The sequence below is a fragment of the Doryrhamphus excisus genome, chromosome 11 (assembly GCF_030265055.1).
Source record: "Doryrhamphus excisus isolate RoL2022-K1 chromosome 11, RoL_Dexc_1.0, whole genome shotgun sequence".
Classification (NCBI taxonomy): domain Eukaryota; kingdom Metazoa; phylum Chordata; class Actinopteri; order Syngnathiformes; family Syngnathidae; genus Doryrhamphus; species Doryrhamphus excisus.
The window spans coordinates 7,874,280-7,893,357 of record NC_080476.1 but is presented as its reverse complement, the minus strand read 5'-3'; the positions used below and the strand labels follow the sequence as shown (position 1 = coordinate 7,893,357).

The following is a 19,078-nucleotide window of genomic DNA, read 5'->3' as shown; positions in this document are numbered from 1 at the left end:
ACACAACAATAACAACAGATAACATTAGTATTTTCTACTATTTCAGTGTGTAAGAACATCATCCAGAATCAACAACCTCACTCATGCTAAGTAAGAATGGAATGTCAATTTACAACAATTTAGACATTGTCATCGACATGTAATCCATAAAAAAATCAAAACCTACATGCCTACAACTTACATGACCTACATGTGTGTGAAAAGTGATTGCCCCTCCTGTTGCCCCATTGAGATCTATCTGTCTGAAAAAAGTTATAAAGTCATCCATAAAGCTTTGGGACCCTATTGAACCACAGTGAGAGCCAATATCCACAATTGGCGAAAACACGGAACAGAGGTGATCCTTCCCAGGAGGGGCTGGGCAGACAAAATTTCAAGCACTGTGGCGACTCATCCAAAAGGTCACAAAAGACCCCACAACAACTGTAGGCTCGCTTGCCTTAATTAAGGTCAGTGTTCACGACTCCACCAAAACTGCCTGTTCCGACACGAAAACCACTGCTGAACAAAAACAACCATTCAGACACGTTTTTCAATTTGAAAATATCTTGATGATCCCCAAGACCTTCGAAAAAAAAATACTAGGACAAAAGGTTTAACTTTTTAGAAGGCGTGTTTCCCATTGCATAAAAGTAAGGCCATATTTCAGAAAAAGAACATCATACCAACCGTAAAATACTGTATGGTGGTGGTAGTGTGATGGTCTGAGGATGGTTTGCCGCTTCAGCAATCCCATTCCTTTTGAGGTCTAGCAGCTATCAGAGGATGTATGCAAAAAATGTTTTGATATTCATTCAGTAGTAGGCTTGTATTCAATATAATGTGCTGTCCTACTTGTAAACAAGGTGACACTGCAGAAGCTACTTAGACTACTAAGACATGACACTCACCTTCTCTGGCAGAGCTCCAGTTAAGATCACCTTTGGTAGTGGATTTATGGGCGATGAATATAGCATGAAAAAATTTATTTCACAAACTGCTTAAAAAAAAAACCTGCTCGTCTCAGAATAATCAGCAATTGTATATGTATTTACCGTTGGGTCCACTGTAATGACTCATAGTGTGTGTTTTAACTGTGTGTTTTTTCCCCCTCTACGTATGAGTGCTGACAGGTTAGGGTTGTTATTGCTTCACGCCAAAGCTGGTGATTCATTTGACTCCTTCTTATATAACATGTGTTGAATAATATGTTTTAAATAGTTTTGTTGTGCTTTCCTCAGCGTTGGAACGACAAAATAATGCAAAATGCTTGTATTGCAGTCAGTGATGATCTATATGATATAATGTAAATGTGATATAAATTACAGTTTTTATGGGAGACACTCTTGGTTTTATGTCTGTGTTCTGGTTCTTCGTGTTTTATTGTTGTTATGAATGGCGCCGAGCTTCTGCAACCAAAAAAAAACAAAACTCAAAAATCACCATAAACAGCCACTAAAGCACATTAAGCCAGTGTTTAAATGAAATTTAAAGGACACGGAGAGTGTCTCATTTGAATAATTCATTGATGGTGTATCTCCACCTGCTTTGGCCTCCGTGCCAGCGTCTGAATTTGTGTGACTGAGGGCCTGAATGGTGATGTGTGACACACTCCTGATGAAAAATAACAGCCGCCCTCAGATGTGCACAACGGCCGATGAAGAATCGCTGACTTTTATTGGCGGCGAATAAAAGGATGCGATAAAAGAGTCAAAGGCTGGGGGAGAGAAAGAGGGATTCAGAGGGAGGGGCGGAGGAGTGCAAAACAAGGCCCCATCCATCACATGAGTTGAGGAGACACATTCCACTGCCCTTAGCAAGAGGATACATTCACTCAAAGTCACAATAGAGGAGGAATCTGGGAGAAGCTGGGAGGGGCACCCATCAATACACAACCTCACCCTTGTGCTCTCTGTGCGCACAAACTCAATGCTCCTTCCAGCCCAATTCACTTCCTTGTATAGGCATGACAAATGTACATTTTGCTGCTCGTGAATGTGTTGATGCTCAAAACAACAAAACAGACAAAAAACAAAATCACGGCATGGATGCTAATAGTTAAAATTTTTTCAACTCCCTGTCCCTGGCTCCCTCCCTTTGCCTCCCTCTTTCTGTCCGTCTGCCTGTCTTTCTTTCTCTCCTTTGCGTCCCACTCATTAATCGGGAGTTGCAGAAATTTGGGGCTGGGGTGGCAGGATATCTCTGTCTGGCTGGAGTCGGTGGGGATTTTAGGGGTGGAGGGAGCAGGTGATGGCTTTCTGGAGTGCACTCATTTACACTCCTCCCTTTCTCTCGCTGAGCAGCGTGAAGAGGTGGGAGAGATGAGGGGCCGCCTCCCCTCGCTCCTGTGAGCTGCACCTGCCAGGGGTGAGAGGATCAATGGTGAACTCTGACCTGGTACCTTTCACAATGCCCAATTATTACCCTTACCATGTAATATATACGTCATACATCGAGGATGCCCCAACTGTACTTTTCTATGCCAAGGCTCTAGGGACATTGTGCACCATTGGTGTGGTAAACGATAACATTTGGCTCAACTTCCCAGGCGGTGGCTTACACCTCACATCCACTTTAGACAGTCAACTAGCTTAGACTGTGATTTTGCCTGGGGGCCTGATGTCCATAACTTTTTTGGTTACAGTCAGGAGATCGGGAAGACCTAGGTTTGATTCTCCGCTTGGGCATCTCTGTGTGGAGTTTGCATGTTCTCCCTGTGCGTGGGTTTTCTCCGGGTACTCCGGTTCTGCTGCTACATCTGTAAGTTTTCTTTTATTATGAAAAATGATGGGGTTGCACGGCGGTAAAGTGGCTAACGCGCAGACCTCACAGCTAGGAGACCCGGGTTCAATCCCACCCTCGGCCATCTCTGTGTGGAGTTTGCATGTTCTCCCCGTGCATGCGTGGGTTTTCTCCGGGTACTCCGGTTTCCTCCCACATTCCAAAAACATGCTAGGTTAATTGGCGACTCCAAATTGTCCATAGGTATGAATGTGAGTGTGAATGGTTGTTTGTCTATATGTGCCCTGTGATTGGCTGGGGACCAGTCCAAGGTGTACCCCGCCTCCAGCCCGAAGACAGCCGGGATGGGCTCCAGCATGCCCACAACCCTAGTGAGGATAAGCGGCATAGAAAATATATGGATTTTAAACAAATCCTTAGGGCTGCAGCTATGGAATATTTTAGTAATCAAGTATTCATTCATTCATTATTTTTCTACCGCTTATCCTCACGAGGGTTGCGGGGGTGCTGGAGCCTATCCCAGCTGTCTTCGGCCGAGAGGCGGGGTACAACCTGGACTGGTCGCCAGCCAATCACAAGGGCACATATAGACAAACAACCATTCACACTCACATTCATGTCGGAGAAAACCCACGCATGCACGGGGAGAACATGCAAACTCCACCGGGAGGTGGCCGAGGGAATCGAACTCGTGTCTCCTAGCTGTGTGGCCTGAGCGCTAACCACTCGTCCGCAGTGCAGCTAATTGAGTAACATCTTTGCTAAATTCACAAGAAAAATTCAAACATATCACCAAATAATGAACGACCAATTGGTTTCATTTTATAGATAATCAGGTGTTTTATTTCTTAAATTGACATGGAATGGGGTAAGTCGAAAAAATACAGCAATATTAACAAACAGGCAGTAAAAAAAAGTTTTTACTTAAGTTGCTTGGTCGAAGGGTTCTTAGTTACAGTGCAATGGTGCACTTCATCAACATTACTTTTCCAGGTATATTATATCAGTATGTAATAGAGATCAGTCCTCGTTACACCTCCTTTTTTTCTACTTGACTGCAGCTCCTTGTTGTTCACATCAATGGCTTAGAATACATAACAGTATGGTGTTAGTGTTTTCCAATCTTCATTATGAATAGGATGCCAGCTTTTTTTTACAGCTCATTTTATCATCGAACCGAGCATAAATGCTTATTATTCAGAGTGCTGCGATTCATTTCACTTTCTGCCATGGTGCTGCAGTCATGTGAAGCTTGACGGACCCCCGGCCTTGACCAGCTGAGAGCTAGTGTGTCTGTTTCTATGGCAATGGCCAAAAACTAACTACCTCCCAACAGCGTCCTGCCGCGTGTCGCCTCTCCAATAGAGTGCATCTGCAGGAAAAAAGAGTGTGGGGGGGGGGGATTCAGCGAGATGTGCAGTGACCCGTCAGCACCGACTCTCTCACATGCTCGTATATAGACTTTGAATTAGCTTAAATCTCTTTTTCACACTGCTTGTGTCATAACTCTTGAGAGAGCGAGAGAGGAGGAGTCATATATTCCCAGTTCTGTCAAAAGCAGAGCGTGAACGGAGTAAAAAAGCTGTCACATGGGGTCATCGGGATAGAGGGGGAGGAAAATACAACAACAAAGTGGGCGAGGAGAAAAAAAATGTTAACAAAAGCTGACGCCAAAACACACAGTCTGAAATAGACAATGATGATTAAAAAGGGGTTATTGGTGTATAAAAATAAAAAAAACTGAGGCACTTGTGTTAACCATGCTTCTGTCTCAAATCTCTACATCATTTATTGCAGTCATTCAAATGTGTAGCTCTACACCTGTCCCAAAATACAGTATTGCAAAAGTTGTCATATAGCAGCATATATTTTTCCATAGTAAATCACAAAGTACATCAGAGGGACATTACATGTTAGAGGCCTTGGAGATAAAGTCAGGAAGCAGAACTGGAGGTAGCAGAGATGAGGGTTGCTGAGGTTCTCATTGGGAGTGACCAGGATGGATAGGATCAGGAACGAGTACATCAGAGGGACATTACATGTTAGAGGCCTTGGAGATAAAGTCAGAGAGGCCAGACTGAGATGGTTGGGACATGTCCAGAGGAGAGATAGTGAATATATTGGTAGAAGGATGCTGCGTTTAGAGCTGCCAGGTAGGAGATGTAGAGGAAGACCAAAGAGGAGGTTTATGGATGTAGTGAAGGAGGACACGAGGGTAGTTTGTGTGAGAGAGAGATGCAGAAGACAGGGTTTGATGGAGGAGATTGGTTTATAACCCACCATGGATCCCAAGAAAGTTGCAAATGCCAGGACTTTAAGTACTGAGAAACGGTTGAACTCAAGAAAATAAGTTGTAGCAAAGTATGAAAGTGTTGGTCCGTATGGCTTTCATTTCCCTTTCAACCAGGTCCTCATCAACAATTCAACTTTTGTCAAGTATATGCATTTTGCATCGTCTTCTGCATGTAACACTGTAATTGTTTTACACCTGCAGTGATTCATCATTAATTCATAAGAAAAAAAGATTTGTACTCTATTGCTATGTGGATTTGTTTAAGTGTAACTAATGAAAATGGATAAAACCTGGACCACACAAAGCGACCAGAACTTAAAATAGCACACATTCCTCTTTATGATTGGGAACAGGCTAGCCTAGAAGGGCGATGTAGAGAGGTGGCTCAAACAAAAACTAGAGGAAAGGTTCCAGAGGAAACGACTTGTCAAACTCAAAAAAAGACAGAGAATGTGGTGCAATGTTTGCACTGTCAAATGGTGCCGGCATTCCACAACAGTACTAGATTGTTGCTGCAGCACGTTACCAGAAAGCAATTTCAATGTTTATGATGTGCATTTATAAGAAAAAAAGCAGAAGTTATGGCAAGCAGAAAAATATTCTGTACTAAAATACAACAACAGCAGCCCTCAACAGCAAGAAACTGAAGTAAAAGGGGTGGTCTAATGTTTTCCATGACTGAATATATAATTTTTTCAGTTTTATTGTCTTTTTTATCGCTAGACTTTATTTTTTATACATTTACGTGTATAATTTTTACAACCATTTCCAACTGGAATTATTTGCCTTATTTTAGCTGTACAATCTGCTACTTTGTGTGTCCCTTTTTTCAGGGGCACTTTAAACATCACAACATTTTTATGCTTTTTTTTACTGACTAAAACACCCAGTATGTACATAAATCAAGGATCTGTGTTATACAGTATGAACTATGAATGATAAAACATTGACAATTGAGTATGTGAAAGTCCTCTCCCTTTTACTTCCCAGACAGATTGACTCAGACTACTTGCAAGTCACGTAGCCAGGTGGCATGTTAAAAGTTAAAATTAAATACTTTAGAAGCAATTGGTGAGCCTGATTCAAACACTTTGGTGGGCCCGAATTGGCCCCCAGCATGTCGTACGCTCACCCCGCAACCAAACAAATAAATTCATAGAATACTCGATTACTAAAATACTCTTTACTACTTTTATCTTAAATTTCCTATGGGAATCATTAAAAAAAACCCTTTCTGATTTAGTTTAGACCCTTTGGAATAGGTTGATAATGAAAACTGAGGTACCACATGGTCATTTTAGCAACAACTTTCCAACAAATCTAATGATTGCACAGCGTTGTGTTTTTAAAAATAAAAGTTGTAACGGTTGTCTGTATTTCAGAAGTCAGTTTTGTGTTGGCAGTCAAAAGGCCCTGATAAAAAAAAAAAAAAAAAAACGAAGGCCACTCCAAAACAAAGGCAACCCCTGAAAAGAAGCTAATGTGAGATGAATAGGAAGGAAATAGTGCAAACCACAGGAGGTCATTAATGAGAAAACCATAAACTTCCAAAGGAGTCCCGGTGGCTTAGTTTGTCTTCCCTTTAAGAGTAAGAGTCCTGGCTTTTAACCTCAGCACTACACTATGTGGGCTCTGTTCACTCCACTGATGTAAATCTTGATGTATATTGAGATTAAAAAAAAAGAGTAAATAATGTTTGAATTAGTTATTTCTTGCAGTTTTGATGCCCCCCCCTCCTTCTCCCTGCTCTCTGACCTCCCTTCTCCCTGACTCTTACCCCCCTCTGTGGTTTCCCATGAGCCTCCAATTGACTCAATTAAGTGAACACACCAATACCATATGCTTTAAGATGTTAGTTCTCACAAAACGGCCTCGCAGCTGCATCGAGGGAGCGGCCAGAAATGGGAACTTTGGTGAAGAAGAAATATCCTCCCATCCTATGTCTCTGTGATCTTTTGTCATTTAGAATAATGTCCAGTGGAAACATCAGAGTGCCAAAAATGGCGAGGGAGAGGAGAGTGACAATGCAGGAAAGTGAAACAGTGAATAAGGGGAGGGATGGAAGGGAGGATCAGAAAAGTCAAGTGAAAAGGAGGGAGGAGCGGCGAGTAGCCATCAAAAGTTGTTCTGTGCCGCAATTCCGCTTTGTTTTGGCCACAATAACGTCTTCTGCATGTTGGCCTGTAGCATGACATTCGGCGGAGAGAAATAAGGCAAACAGAACATCGCAAAAGGCGCTTTGCCGCCTGGGCTTTTGTACTTGGGGGGACTGTTCATGGAAGCGCAAAGGACACAAAACGTGGAACAAAAGGGGGCAGTGTGGATGAAGGCACTATCACTGACATCCCCAGCACTTTGAACAACTTGTCAACGCAGACACTCAAGCGCCTCCACTCTGTCACAGTCGTGTACAGACCCCTTGAAAGGCCTTGCTGACCTGCCCATATCCCTTTGCTGGGGTTCAAATGGCAAGAAGCCGTCATTGTGTCGCGGAGTTCATTAAATTCATTGGTTTGACCTGTTATTTCTAGGCCAAAAGTCTGCTGATTTGGAAAAATGTGAGGCAGCCATACGTAATCGCCTAGTGACCTTCGCAGGGTAACAAACCCCTTTGAAGAGTATTTCAAGGCTTTTATATGAATAGGGTCAAAAGGAAAGTTGGAGACATATCTATAGCAGAACAAATGGATTTACATCAAAAGGGAATTTGAAATCATCCAAAGATAGTTACACCTCTAATGGCTCTGTGAACTTTTTTTTTTTCTTGTAATATTTACCCTCAGATGCACAGCACCTCAAGTGTGAGAACCAATAAGGTGTTTTAGAAGCATTATGTAAGCAGCCTATGTTATGACAAGATAATGTAATGATAATGTGTTGGTCGGTGATGATGAAATAAACATGGCGTGCTGAGCCTCTCAGTTCCCACAGCGCTGTGACATTTAGATGTAAATTGACTCATTAGGACGGCTAGACTGTCAGCTTTGCATTTATCTCCCATTTATTCTTGTCAGCACTGTCTGTCCTCAGGAATTTATATTGAACAACTTTTATCAGGCTTAATTATAGCCATTCATCCATCTATCCATTTTCTAAAAATTGGTTTGGGCATGCTTGATGCCAGTGTTTCCAGGAGGCTAGTGGGAATGTCACTCATGGTGGTGATGGTGGCTTCATGGAGGACATCCACTGCCGGGAAACGATGTTGGTTTTTGTAAACTTCCCTTGCCATCCATCCCCAAATGTGCTCAATTGGAGGTTTCAAAAGAGTCTTACTGCGACCAACCTCAGCTTAAGCTTATGTTCTTTACAATGAAAGAGTGCTAAATTCTATCATTTACGCATGTGGACTAAATTGATGGTACCCTTTTGTTAAAGAAAGAAAATGCCACTGGTCAAAGAAACGTAGAATTGACATAGGTAATAATAAAACTTAATGAAAATTAGCCAATAAAAATCAGACATTGCATTTGAATTGGGGTCAGCATCCCTTTAAAAACGGGCCAAGATAAAAATGATTGTAACCTCAACTTGAACTTGAACTTTTGGGTGATGTAATGGTAATGGTTTTATTTCATTTGAACATCTATCAGATTACAATTGAGTGCGTCCCATAATCAGTTCCCAGTTCCACATGTCCAAAAGGAGTAGGAAGAAGCAAAGCTTATTAAATCCTACCCCTCCATCTGGTACTTTTACAATCAGTAACTGTTACATTTGTTCACTTCCTGCTTTCCATAATACAGTTTAAGGTTTTTTTTTGTTTTTTTTTTAATAATGTACCTCGTACCGAAGTACAAGGTGATATGACCATACAATGACATAATGTGTACCATAGTAAGTGTCAATATAGTGATATGTATAGCACATCATGACTGGTTCAAGACTCTTCATCCTTGTATTTAGCAAACATCAACTGCTTGTATTGTTTCTTGAATTGGCTCATCGTTGTGCATTGTTTGAGGTCCTTACTCATTGTCATTGTACAGACTTGATCAAAATCTTAAGAGCTACAATATGCAAAAGCAGGTTTTTCACCTGATGAAAGGTTTAAGACCACAGACTATAAAGCCAAAATCTGCTCACAATTCTCATTTTCTGTCAGGCATTGACACGGTCATGCCCACCTGATGACTAAAGCGAAGAAGCTTTCTCTTCTTGAAGCTGTGTAACCAAGGTCTGTGGCAGCATTGCTACTGAGGTTGGACGTAGTAAGACAGTCATTCTACATTTTTGGAAAGATCCTGAGTATTACGGAACAAAAAAGTCAAGTGGTAGACCCCCAAAACAATTACACCTGCGCTGAGCCGGAGGATCCGATTGACTGTCCGTCAAGACACAAAGCGCTCCTCGACCCAAATGAAGTCCCTTACTGGTGCCGAATGCAGAACAATAACCATCAGACGGCATCTGTGGGAAAAGGGTTTCAGAAACAAAGACCGGGTCCAGGGTCGTCAAACGGTGGACTGTTTCATGCAGATCTTGCAGTGGGCATTCCTCATTAGGTCAGAATAGGTTATGATCAGGTCAGAATAATGTAATGAAAGAGCAACATCGTCAGACATTGCGGGGATGCTACGCTATGCTTCTGTCTGCCATGATAACAGAGACGTATGACTTGACATGATGCGCATGCGTCTCACGAAAAATGTTCGTGTATTTAATGAAATAATTAGTTATCGCTGTTAACACGCTATATTTGACAGCCCTACTTTTTTATACTTGTATGTATTTAATATGTGTAACTGAATTTTCCCATTTTATTTTGACAGCGCGTCCTGTTGCAGTGCATGGTGCCCCCGGAAGCATTCATGGGATCAACAATTCTAGTAAGAAATTTTTATTTTTCCCTTTTCGCCATGCATCGAGTCGGAAATGCAACTCAGTGTAAGCCACTGAAACATTGAAGTCCTTCAGTTTTGTGACTCTCCCAGGTTCCCCTTGCATTGCTATTATGCAGTTTATCAAGACATTCTGGGCAATTGCTTGCTCCCTGCTGTGTTTAGGGAAGGCTCTTTTCTGTTCTATAATGTCTGTGCTCCAGTACACTCACAGTCCATAAAGGCATGCTCGGGTCAATTTGGTGCCAAATAATGTTTTATTTCATTATGAACATTTGAACATGCATCAGATTACAATTGAGTGCATCCCATAATCAGTTCACAGTTCCACATGTCCAAAAGGTGTAGGAAGAAGCAAAGCTTATTAATCCTACCCCTCCATCTGGTACTTTTACAATCAGTAACTGTTACATTTGTTCACTTCCTGCTTTCCATAATACAGTTTAAGGTTTTCTTTTTTTTATTTTATTTTTGTCACGTACTGAAGTACGAGGTGATATGACCATCCAATGACATAATGTGTACCATAGTAACTGTCAATATAGTGATATGTATAGCACATCATGACTGGTTCAAGACTCTTCATCCTTGTATTTAACAAACATCAACTGCTTGTATTGTTTCTTGAATTGGCTCATCGTTGTGCATTGTTTGAGGTCCTTACTCAATACATTCCATAGTTTGATTCCACATACTGAAATACTATGGCTGTTTAATGTAGTCCTGGCATACAAGTGCTTCAAATTTAGTTCTTCCCTGAGATCATATTTCTCTTCTCTTGTAGAGAAGTATTGGATGACATTTTTAGGTAATTGGTTGTTTTTAGCCTTAATTTACATAGAGGCCTGACCGCAAGACCATCAAACTCAAATGGGATTAATGACAACAGACTATCACCTCTAATCTCACAAATACTCTAAAAACGGACACATTTTGAAGCCATACGCCAACATCTTGCAGAAATTATTGGATTGAAGAAGAAATGTTTTCCATTTTCTCTTGTATTTTTAGATATCCTGTACGTTGTAGCAATAAAGGCAATTAAAACTGTAATGGTAACATTAATAATATAGCACAAAAGGGATTTTGCAGGGAAAGTGTGATTTATAATACACAAAAGCATTTCACTTGACTTGGCTTGACTACAAACCATAAGGAATAAGGTTTTATGTGGGTCAACATCAGTGACAAGCACCTTCCAGCTCACTCATACCTGACCCCTTCAGGCTGCAGCAGTACTGCTAGTGTCCTATGACATTGGTATATTTTTTATTGTCCCACTTACATGAAAGACATTACGCAGGCTGTAGAAACGCGTGGTGTGTAATAATATTTCTGCAACATTAAATTATTGGCGACATGCTGACAAACAGAAACCGTCGGCGCCATCATCCATCTCGGTGTGCACTCACACGTTAGGCTAAACTTCCCAGTATTTGTTCAGGAAATTTGCAAATTCAGCAATTTTGACAATAGCAAATCATAAAGAAGATACATCTATTTTAACAAAACTTGTTGAATTAATGCACACATTCAACCGCTTACTAACCAAACCACATACTAACCACCCCTTATTAGGACTTTAGTAAAAATAAAAAAAACTCTGTATATGTAATATTAATATAAAATATGTAATATGTAAATGTATGTATACATGTCTTAATAGTAATCCTCTGGATTCAAGAATGTCCATTAGCATAACAAGTTACTTCTTCAAATACATTTTTGTACCCTCTCTTGATTTATTGCACATGACAAATGTGTTTGATTGCCCAAGTCGCTGTCCTTGCATTCTTTTTAATACAGTGCAACTGCAAAATAACCTACCATGAAGACAAAGAAAGTTGTGATTGCCTGTAATTTCATGAAGCACTATTAAATTTGATCTCCTCGAGAAGAAGTCTGCAACAAAAAGGTCCATCCATTCGTCCTTTATAATTATTTTGCATTGTTTTCTACACGTAAAACTAACTATTCTCTAGCTGTACGCAAATGAATAACAAAAACGGAGGTTCCACTGTACAAATCCCACCAGTCCACTCAAGGCCACGTTCACCTGTTAAGGCCTCTCCCCCCCCACCCCTCCTTGTCACATTACCTCTTAGCTCCTTTTTGTCAGCGTCCATCACGCTTAAAGATTCATTGGTCCCTATAGACTCCAGCAGCCCAAACATATTGCACCATTCAGCCGGTACTTATGTGTCATCTGTTATCTATTGGACTGGTGTTTCTGCTGAGCATATGAATGATAATCAGGCCTTTGTGTGTCCAGAGAGGTGCAGCAGGATCTGTGCTCTGTGATGTTGCCTCAGGGGGAGATTAGGAGGGGCAGCCGGCCCTCTGTGTCACGTCGACAGTCACAGCGCCCATCGGCGGCCGGCCCAAACCCCACTGGGACCTTAAATCCTGTTACACTGTCAGCTAAAACCATCATTTGTATTAGAGATGTGTGGGTGTTTAAGTGCGCGTACATATTAAGTGAGGGGGGATAGTGTCTTAAACTATGAATTATTCATACCGAAAGAAAAGGAGATATTGACTACATCTCCATAAACAGACTGCGCTCTTTATGTCAGTGGGCACGAGATCTTTGGGTGTAATTGCATAAAAGCCCCTAAAAATGAGCTCCTCCTGCAGCACAGCAGGCACTGCATGGTCAGTGTGATCATCAGGGGTGATTTTGAGTGATGGCAATTGTTCCAACTTAATATCTTATAAATAATTTACTCTTTCCAACACTATCCCTTCCCCTTTTATCCAACATGATTTGGAAGTATCTGCAAACAGCTGTAGCTGCCGTATATAAGTTATGATGATGCCTGATTCTCTTCATAAGTGGCTCCACATGCATGCAAGGAAAGTATAATATGAGTGGGCTATTTGCTGATATTTCCCTCAGTAACAAGTGATTATGGGGAATGAGATTCTTTGCACTTCTGGCCTGCGCCTCCAGAGGGAGGTCAGAACTATTTGTCAGTCTCCAGTTGGGATTGCAAATTGAGATGAGCCTCCCTGCGTGACGACCCACGGAACTCTCTATTCCTATCCACGGGGTGACTGCTGTACATCATGTGGGAATTAGTGCATTTAATAACAACTTGATGCGGAACACTGACTCAAGCTGGCACATTTTGGAACTTTTTTTCCCCTCTCCTCACATCTATTTTTTTATTTGCTTGCAATCTCTAATAATGCACATTGCTATTAAATTCAGGTAGTCCAATTAATGAACAAAATAAAAATGACAGCTTTTTAGTGTGTCCCAGTGATGACAGACCTCTCTAAAAGGGTTCAACTGCTTCTAATTTACTGTAATGGTGAACCCTAATTACAGGTCCAAGCTTTATTGGACATTAGTGGTGTGATGCTGAACACATTAGGGTCTCTTTTAACAGACCCCATTTATCCTCCTGCAAAAAAAAATACAACCGGACTCAAACAAGTGTGGTCTATAGTTTAAATCCAAGGTCTTGGACGTTAATGATTTTCAAAATGTCTAACTTTCTCATATTCGAGGGTCGTGTTTAGAGCCCTTTAAAGTGAAAGAAAATGTTTTCCTATTAGTTAATTGAATGAGCGCGCAAGGCGAGGCCGCGCTCCTCCATGACAGAGTAGCCTTTGTTGCGTCTATCCGCCGCTGTCACACACTTTAATTCGACTCTCTTTCTCCCTCATTGAAAAGCCTCCACAATGACATTCAATAAGGGCCGCCGAGTGAAAACCTGGTTATTTTTACATATTCTTCCAAACCACCACCACCACCACCACCACCACCCACACCCCCTCCCGACAGGGGCCCGAGCAAAGGAATTAATCACTGCTCTTTAACAGCAACTGCCTGCAGGCAATGACTTGTCTCTTTTTTTTTGTGGCCAGAAATGACACATTAACCCTAAATTGGTATGCATAAACTTTACAATTCAGCTGTTGGGTACAAAGTGAAACAAAATGCACCTTCTTATGATATATGAGCAGAGAAGCACACAATATTGGACGCTGATTTAACGTCAATCTTGTCTTGGATTTTTTTTTTTTTTTGGGGGGGGGTGTCAATTTAAGCAGTGTTTTATGATAAAATAAGAGTGATGATAAAAGGCAGAATGGGGCAGTGCCGCCTCTCGCGGCGTGGGTGGGGCTGACAAGAATAGACTACATTATGCAGTTCATTTAGTTAACAAGTGAAATAATGGGGAAGCGTGCAGTGGGAATGCCGAGAGAAAAGCACAAAACCCTATTGAGGGCTCTTGGCCGCTTGCAGCGTAACCGTCACATGGCCGCTACACTCGCGGCGCCTATTTAAGGAGCCTCCGGTGCGCCTTCAGCACCACTTCGCTGTCCACCCATCCACGGGAGAGCACGCGCGCACCTCCCCACACTCAACAGGCTTCGAACTTCACCCACGACTTGCGTGCTCTTCCGCAACCATGCCGAGGTCTTTTCTAGTGGATTCGTTGATTTTAAGGGAAGCCAACGACAAGGGGAGCGAGAACAGCCCGCCTCTATTCCCCTACGCGGTGCACTCTGCCGGCCACCACCCGCACGGGCTGCCGGGGTCCTGCCACTCCAGGAAGGCCGGGCTGCTCTGCTTCTGCCCGCTTTGCATGGCCGCCTCGCAGCTGCATCCTTCTCCACCGGCACTCCCGCTCCTCAAAGCCTCCTTCCCGGCCTTCTCCTCGCAGTATTGCCACACGGCCCTCTCCAGGCAACACTCCTCATCCAACAGCATCAACTTCGGCCACGGAGCCGCCATGTACCAGGCCGCCTACACGGTCCCAGACCCACGCCAGTACCACTGCATCTCTATCGGTGAGTCCCCGGAAGTTCGTTAGTGAAACAGACTTTCACTTTTGTGTCATCAACATGCATTGACTGTTTCTTTTCGTGATTTCACAGAAAGCAGCAACAGCAAACTCCAGAGCAGCAAACGTATGCGCACAGCCTTCACCAGCACGCAACTTCTGGAACTGGAGCGGGAGTTCACCTCCAACATGTACCTGTCCAGGCTCAGGCGCATCGAGATCGCCACCTACCTCAACCTCTCCGAGAAGCAGGTCAAAATCTGGTTCCAGAACCGAAGGGTGAAGCACAAAAAGGAAGGCAAGAGCGGCTCAGGCGGCCCAAGGACTGCCACTCATGGCTGCAAATGCTCGTCAGCAGCCAGATGCTCGGAGGAAGAGGAGGATGACATGCCAGTGTCCCCTTCATCGTCCTCCGAGAAGGATGATGTGGACTTGTCCGTCTCCCCTTAAAACTCCCATCTGGAGGATTAAAAAACAAAACAAACCAAAAAGACTGTTCCACTTGTGTACATACAAAGAGAATATTTAATCAGGTTATTGTCCTGAATTATTGTATAGATCAGTATACATGTTGTATGTTTTGTATGTAGTTTTTTTCTGAAAACAGTCAAATTGTTGTCGCGAACCCCTTGGCTTTATTTGGAACCCCAAATGAATTCAAGAACATCGAGTAATAACATTCAGTATTTGGGTGTATATTTTGGGGTGAAAGATGGTGGGGAAACTTTTCCCTATGAGCCCACTGTTATATTCATTGTTACTGCAAAAATATTTATTTATTTAAAAATGTTGAAATAAAAACATATTTCTGAACCGTTAACAGGTCACATTGTCTTGTGGGTCTTTATTTGCGCGCCATTGAGTGCGCATTGGGGACGCGCGTAAACTTGAGCCGAGGTCATGTGACTTTGCTCTATTTTCAAATAGAAATCATATACGCTGCTCGCGTAAAACCTGTTGGTTATATTTAAAAATACTATCATCAAATATTAACTGTATTTCAGACATTTTTACCAGAAGATCTCTTCATGACCACCTACGTTTTAGTATCCTTTCATTTTAACAGAAATATTGTCATTTGTTGATGTAAATGTTCATATTTATAGATTTCTGTGGATTGCTTATAATTAGTGGTTTCCGCGTGTGTGCTGCAAATAAGCAACAACAACAATAATAATAATAATATCAAATGAAATGAATGGTCATTTTATATTGCTGAAGTGATAAAGATAATTAGTATTTTCTATAGCCTTTCTCCCCAGGGGAGCCCTTAAAGCAGATAACACTATAGCACTCACTCACTCATTCATTCGCCGTGGATGAAATGATGAAGTCTCGTGTGACTGCTGGTTGAATAAAAGGCCCCATCACTAAGACGTGTGCGTAACTTTCAACGATATCGATCTGGCATGAAATGAAACGAGGGTAAGACACATGACCTGCATTGTTGTGTTGTCAGCGCGTAAGTGTGGTCAAGTTTATGGTCGCTGCAGGTGGATTTATAAGTGCCACCGTGTGTTTCAGCTTAGTGGCAATGTTGGTTTTTTTTATAGGAATTTTTGTATATATGTGAAATTCATACACTAATATGGTGATATTACACTGTTTAATTGTCAAAGGATGCATTCTCACACACAAATGTCGTATTTGTTAATGATATATGTGCTTGGATCAGAACGTTGCCTTGTTTGTTCGCCCATCTTTTACGCACCGTTGTGGTTGCTTTCTGTCACACTGTTTGGACTTTAAAACGATCTGATTATATTGAATAGACTTTAAATTATATCTGCCTCATTCTAAACACATCTTTAGACTTGTCAAATAGGTTAAAAAAAACCTCTCCTTCAAGTGCACACAGCCTTCCATTTGCATCAATGTCCCTTTTGGTTGTTGCGTTTCGCTTTTAAACTTCCCTTTAATGGTTCACTTAAGCATTTTAACAAAACTCCAATATTTGCATTTGTTAAGATATGGGATTAGACTATTTTGTTAATTGCATCATATAGCCCCCATTTTGCTCCCAACGTGCTCTGTAAAGCGCCCTTTATCCATTCAATAGCCCGGGGGTATGCGCCCTGGGGGAGCTTATACGCCCGGCCCTCCAAATGCTTAATTTATTTATTCTTAATTTTGTGCCGATCAATTCATTGAAGCAAAAAGGAGCACGGTGTCTTTTTAAAGGGAATAAAGGGGAATTGTGGACGTAACCTCGACGGGGCTGACGAGCGGGCTCCCCTGACGCTGGAGAGCCGCTTGAGTCAACAGGCGCCCATCTAGCAGACTCGCCCTTGTCTTTATCCCGGCTAATTTTTTATTTACGGCTTTTCTTTGACATGTCTCTTATCTATCAGATTAAAAGAACGGCTTGTAACAAATCAGTCTGCACGATTTACAACAGCATTAAAAGGGGACAAAGGGAGCAGGCAGTCAGTACCTGAGAGTCTGGTAGACGGGCGCAGCGCTGCAGCTGATTCGATGGTTTGAAAATACGCACGAAACAAAATACTTGAATCCTGAAAAAGAGCCTTTGTACGTTTCTTTAGAAATCAAGCAATTCTGCATGACAAAGGACAATTAATAAGCCGTCTTTTCACGACCAGCAGCTGGTTTCCCCGTCAAGGAAAGTTAGAAAAAATTCAGGCTGAATGCGCGCAAAAGCCCTTTGCGCGCAGACAGCAACCCAAGGTGACCCATTTGGCACAGTTAAAATAACCAAGCCGAGGTAAAAGCGAGGGAACTGTCAAAAACATTTAAGCTGAAATATCTTGAAATTGCAAATCCCTTTATGTGGAGGGACGCTGCCGATGTGGGTTAGTGGTACAAAGGAGGTGGTTAAGTTGGAGAGGCTTTGCAAACGGACACGTGGCTTCTCAATGAGAGCTCTTGCTTGTGCATGGCGCCGTGCACACTCGACTACTTTCAAACTTCTCAGGCGCAGTAAATAACTTATAGGCGACCTAACAGGCACGCTCGGCAACTTCAACAAAACACTCTATCGTGTTTGTAAACACTTTTTTTTTATTTAATTGTGTGTTTGCTCCATTGTAAGGACACATGCATGCACACTCCATTCTTGCAACCTCCTGTTTTACACATTTTTATTATAGAAAAAAGACAAACAAAACACATAACATATATATTTTTTCTTTGTTTACTGCATTATTATCGAATCACAATTTATAGTGTTTTTTAAGTAAGAAAAATAAGCACTGCAACTAGAAAACGCACACACAAAAGACATATCTTTTTGGCACCCACATTTTACAGCCAAGTAATAGTTAATGAACTATAACGTTCAGGCTTTGCTTTGTTTTGCATGATGTTTTTAATGACCAGTGCTCCAACATGTGCCATCTAATTCTCTTTTATTGTTTTCCCCCCCTTTTTTTGGTGTGCAAATCCTGCCAAACTGTCACCTTGAACTCTTGAGTGTTTTCTTGCTTGCAACATTTGAACCCATTCAGCTGCATATAATGTGTTTAACAGCTAATCAGTAATGTAAGATGAAGGACTGGCACGCATGCTGCAGCTTCACTTCTCCCTCATGTGCCCCCCTGCTAATTGAATATTCAACGCGCGCAACCGTGCTTTGCTTTTGCCTTTTTTTTGTCAGGGTGCTCAGAATACGCCTTTTTAATTCGGTCTCTGCTTATAGAAGCGGTGTCAGAGGTCGACAAATAATGAACTGACGCAGACATGGAAGTGACCTCTGCGAGTGACAACTTAAAGAGCGTCCGTCATGCGTGCGTTTTGGTTGCCACGTTTGGACGTTTTTGGGGTACTTTCATCAGCAGTCAATAAGTCCACACTTGGAGTGGAGATTCCAACTGACTGTATTTGTTGTTCTGGTTTTGTCACAAAGAATTCAAATTAAACGTAAGCGTAACTTTAGAATATTAGATTTGTACTCGTAGCTTTAAGGTGACAAGTAGCAATAATGAACTAATAACTTTGAACATTTTTACGCACAAAGTCTGTTGTTCCATTGTCTTTTCCCAAAGAGCGTCAGAATACATTTCATTTGATGTATACCGAATGATTGATATGTTGAAACATTTTGTGCGCCAGCAGCAGCAGCAGCACACACATACACTAATCAGCTGGATTGAACACTTTGCTTTCGTGGAGGGTGACGCAGGAGCGTCACCTGCTGGTAAAGAAAAGAGCAGACTTTTGGAGCAGTTCCACAGTGAGGTGCCAAGTAATGCAAGTCAAAGTAGTTTTTTTTGCATGTTAAAATTGCACAATTGTGCAATCAGGCTTTAGAATATTTCATGTCCTCATGCAATTCAGACCTGTTCCCCGCATTATGTATAAATGAGTCCATTAGTCCATAAATTATACATTAGACAAATATTATTAAAGCTGCTTGTGATACTTGCACTGCAGGCCATTGTGCTATTTTGGTACCAAAATATTACAAA

General features: G+C 41.9%; 2 protein-coding genes across 2 annotated transcripts in view; both read left to right on the top strand.

Moving 5' to 3' along the window:
* Positions 1-19,078, top strand: part of zgc:175280 (cationic amino acid transporter 2 family protein) — an 86,940-nt gene that overhangs the window by 14,045 nt on the left and 53,817 nt on the right. The window contains exon 3 of the mRNA XM_058087946.1: positions 9,787-9,843. Coding sequence (XP_057943929.1) covers positions 9,787-9,843 — 57 coding nt within the window. The remainder of the gene's footprint in view (positions 1-9,786; positions 9,844-19,078) is intronic.
* On the top strand, positions 14,063-15,545 carry gsx1 (GS homeobox 1). The gene is given in 3 exon segments (XM_058087955.1): positions 14,063-14,136; positions 14,138-14,661; positions 14,749-15,545. Coding segments are annotated over 3 exon segments (954 nt in total). The 3' UTR covers positions 15,105-15,545.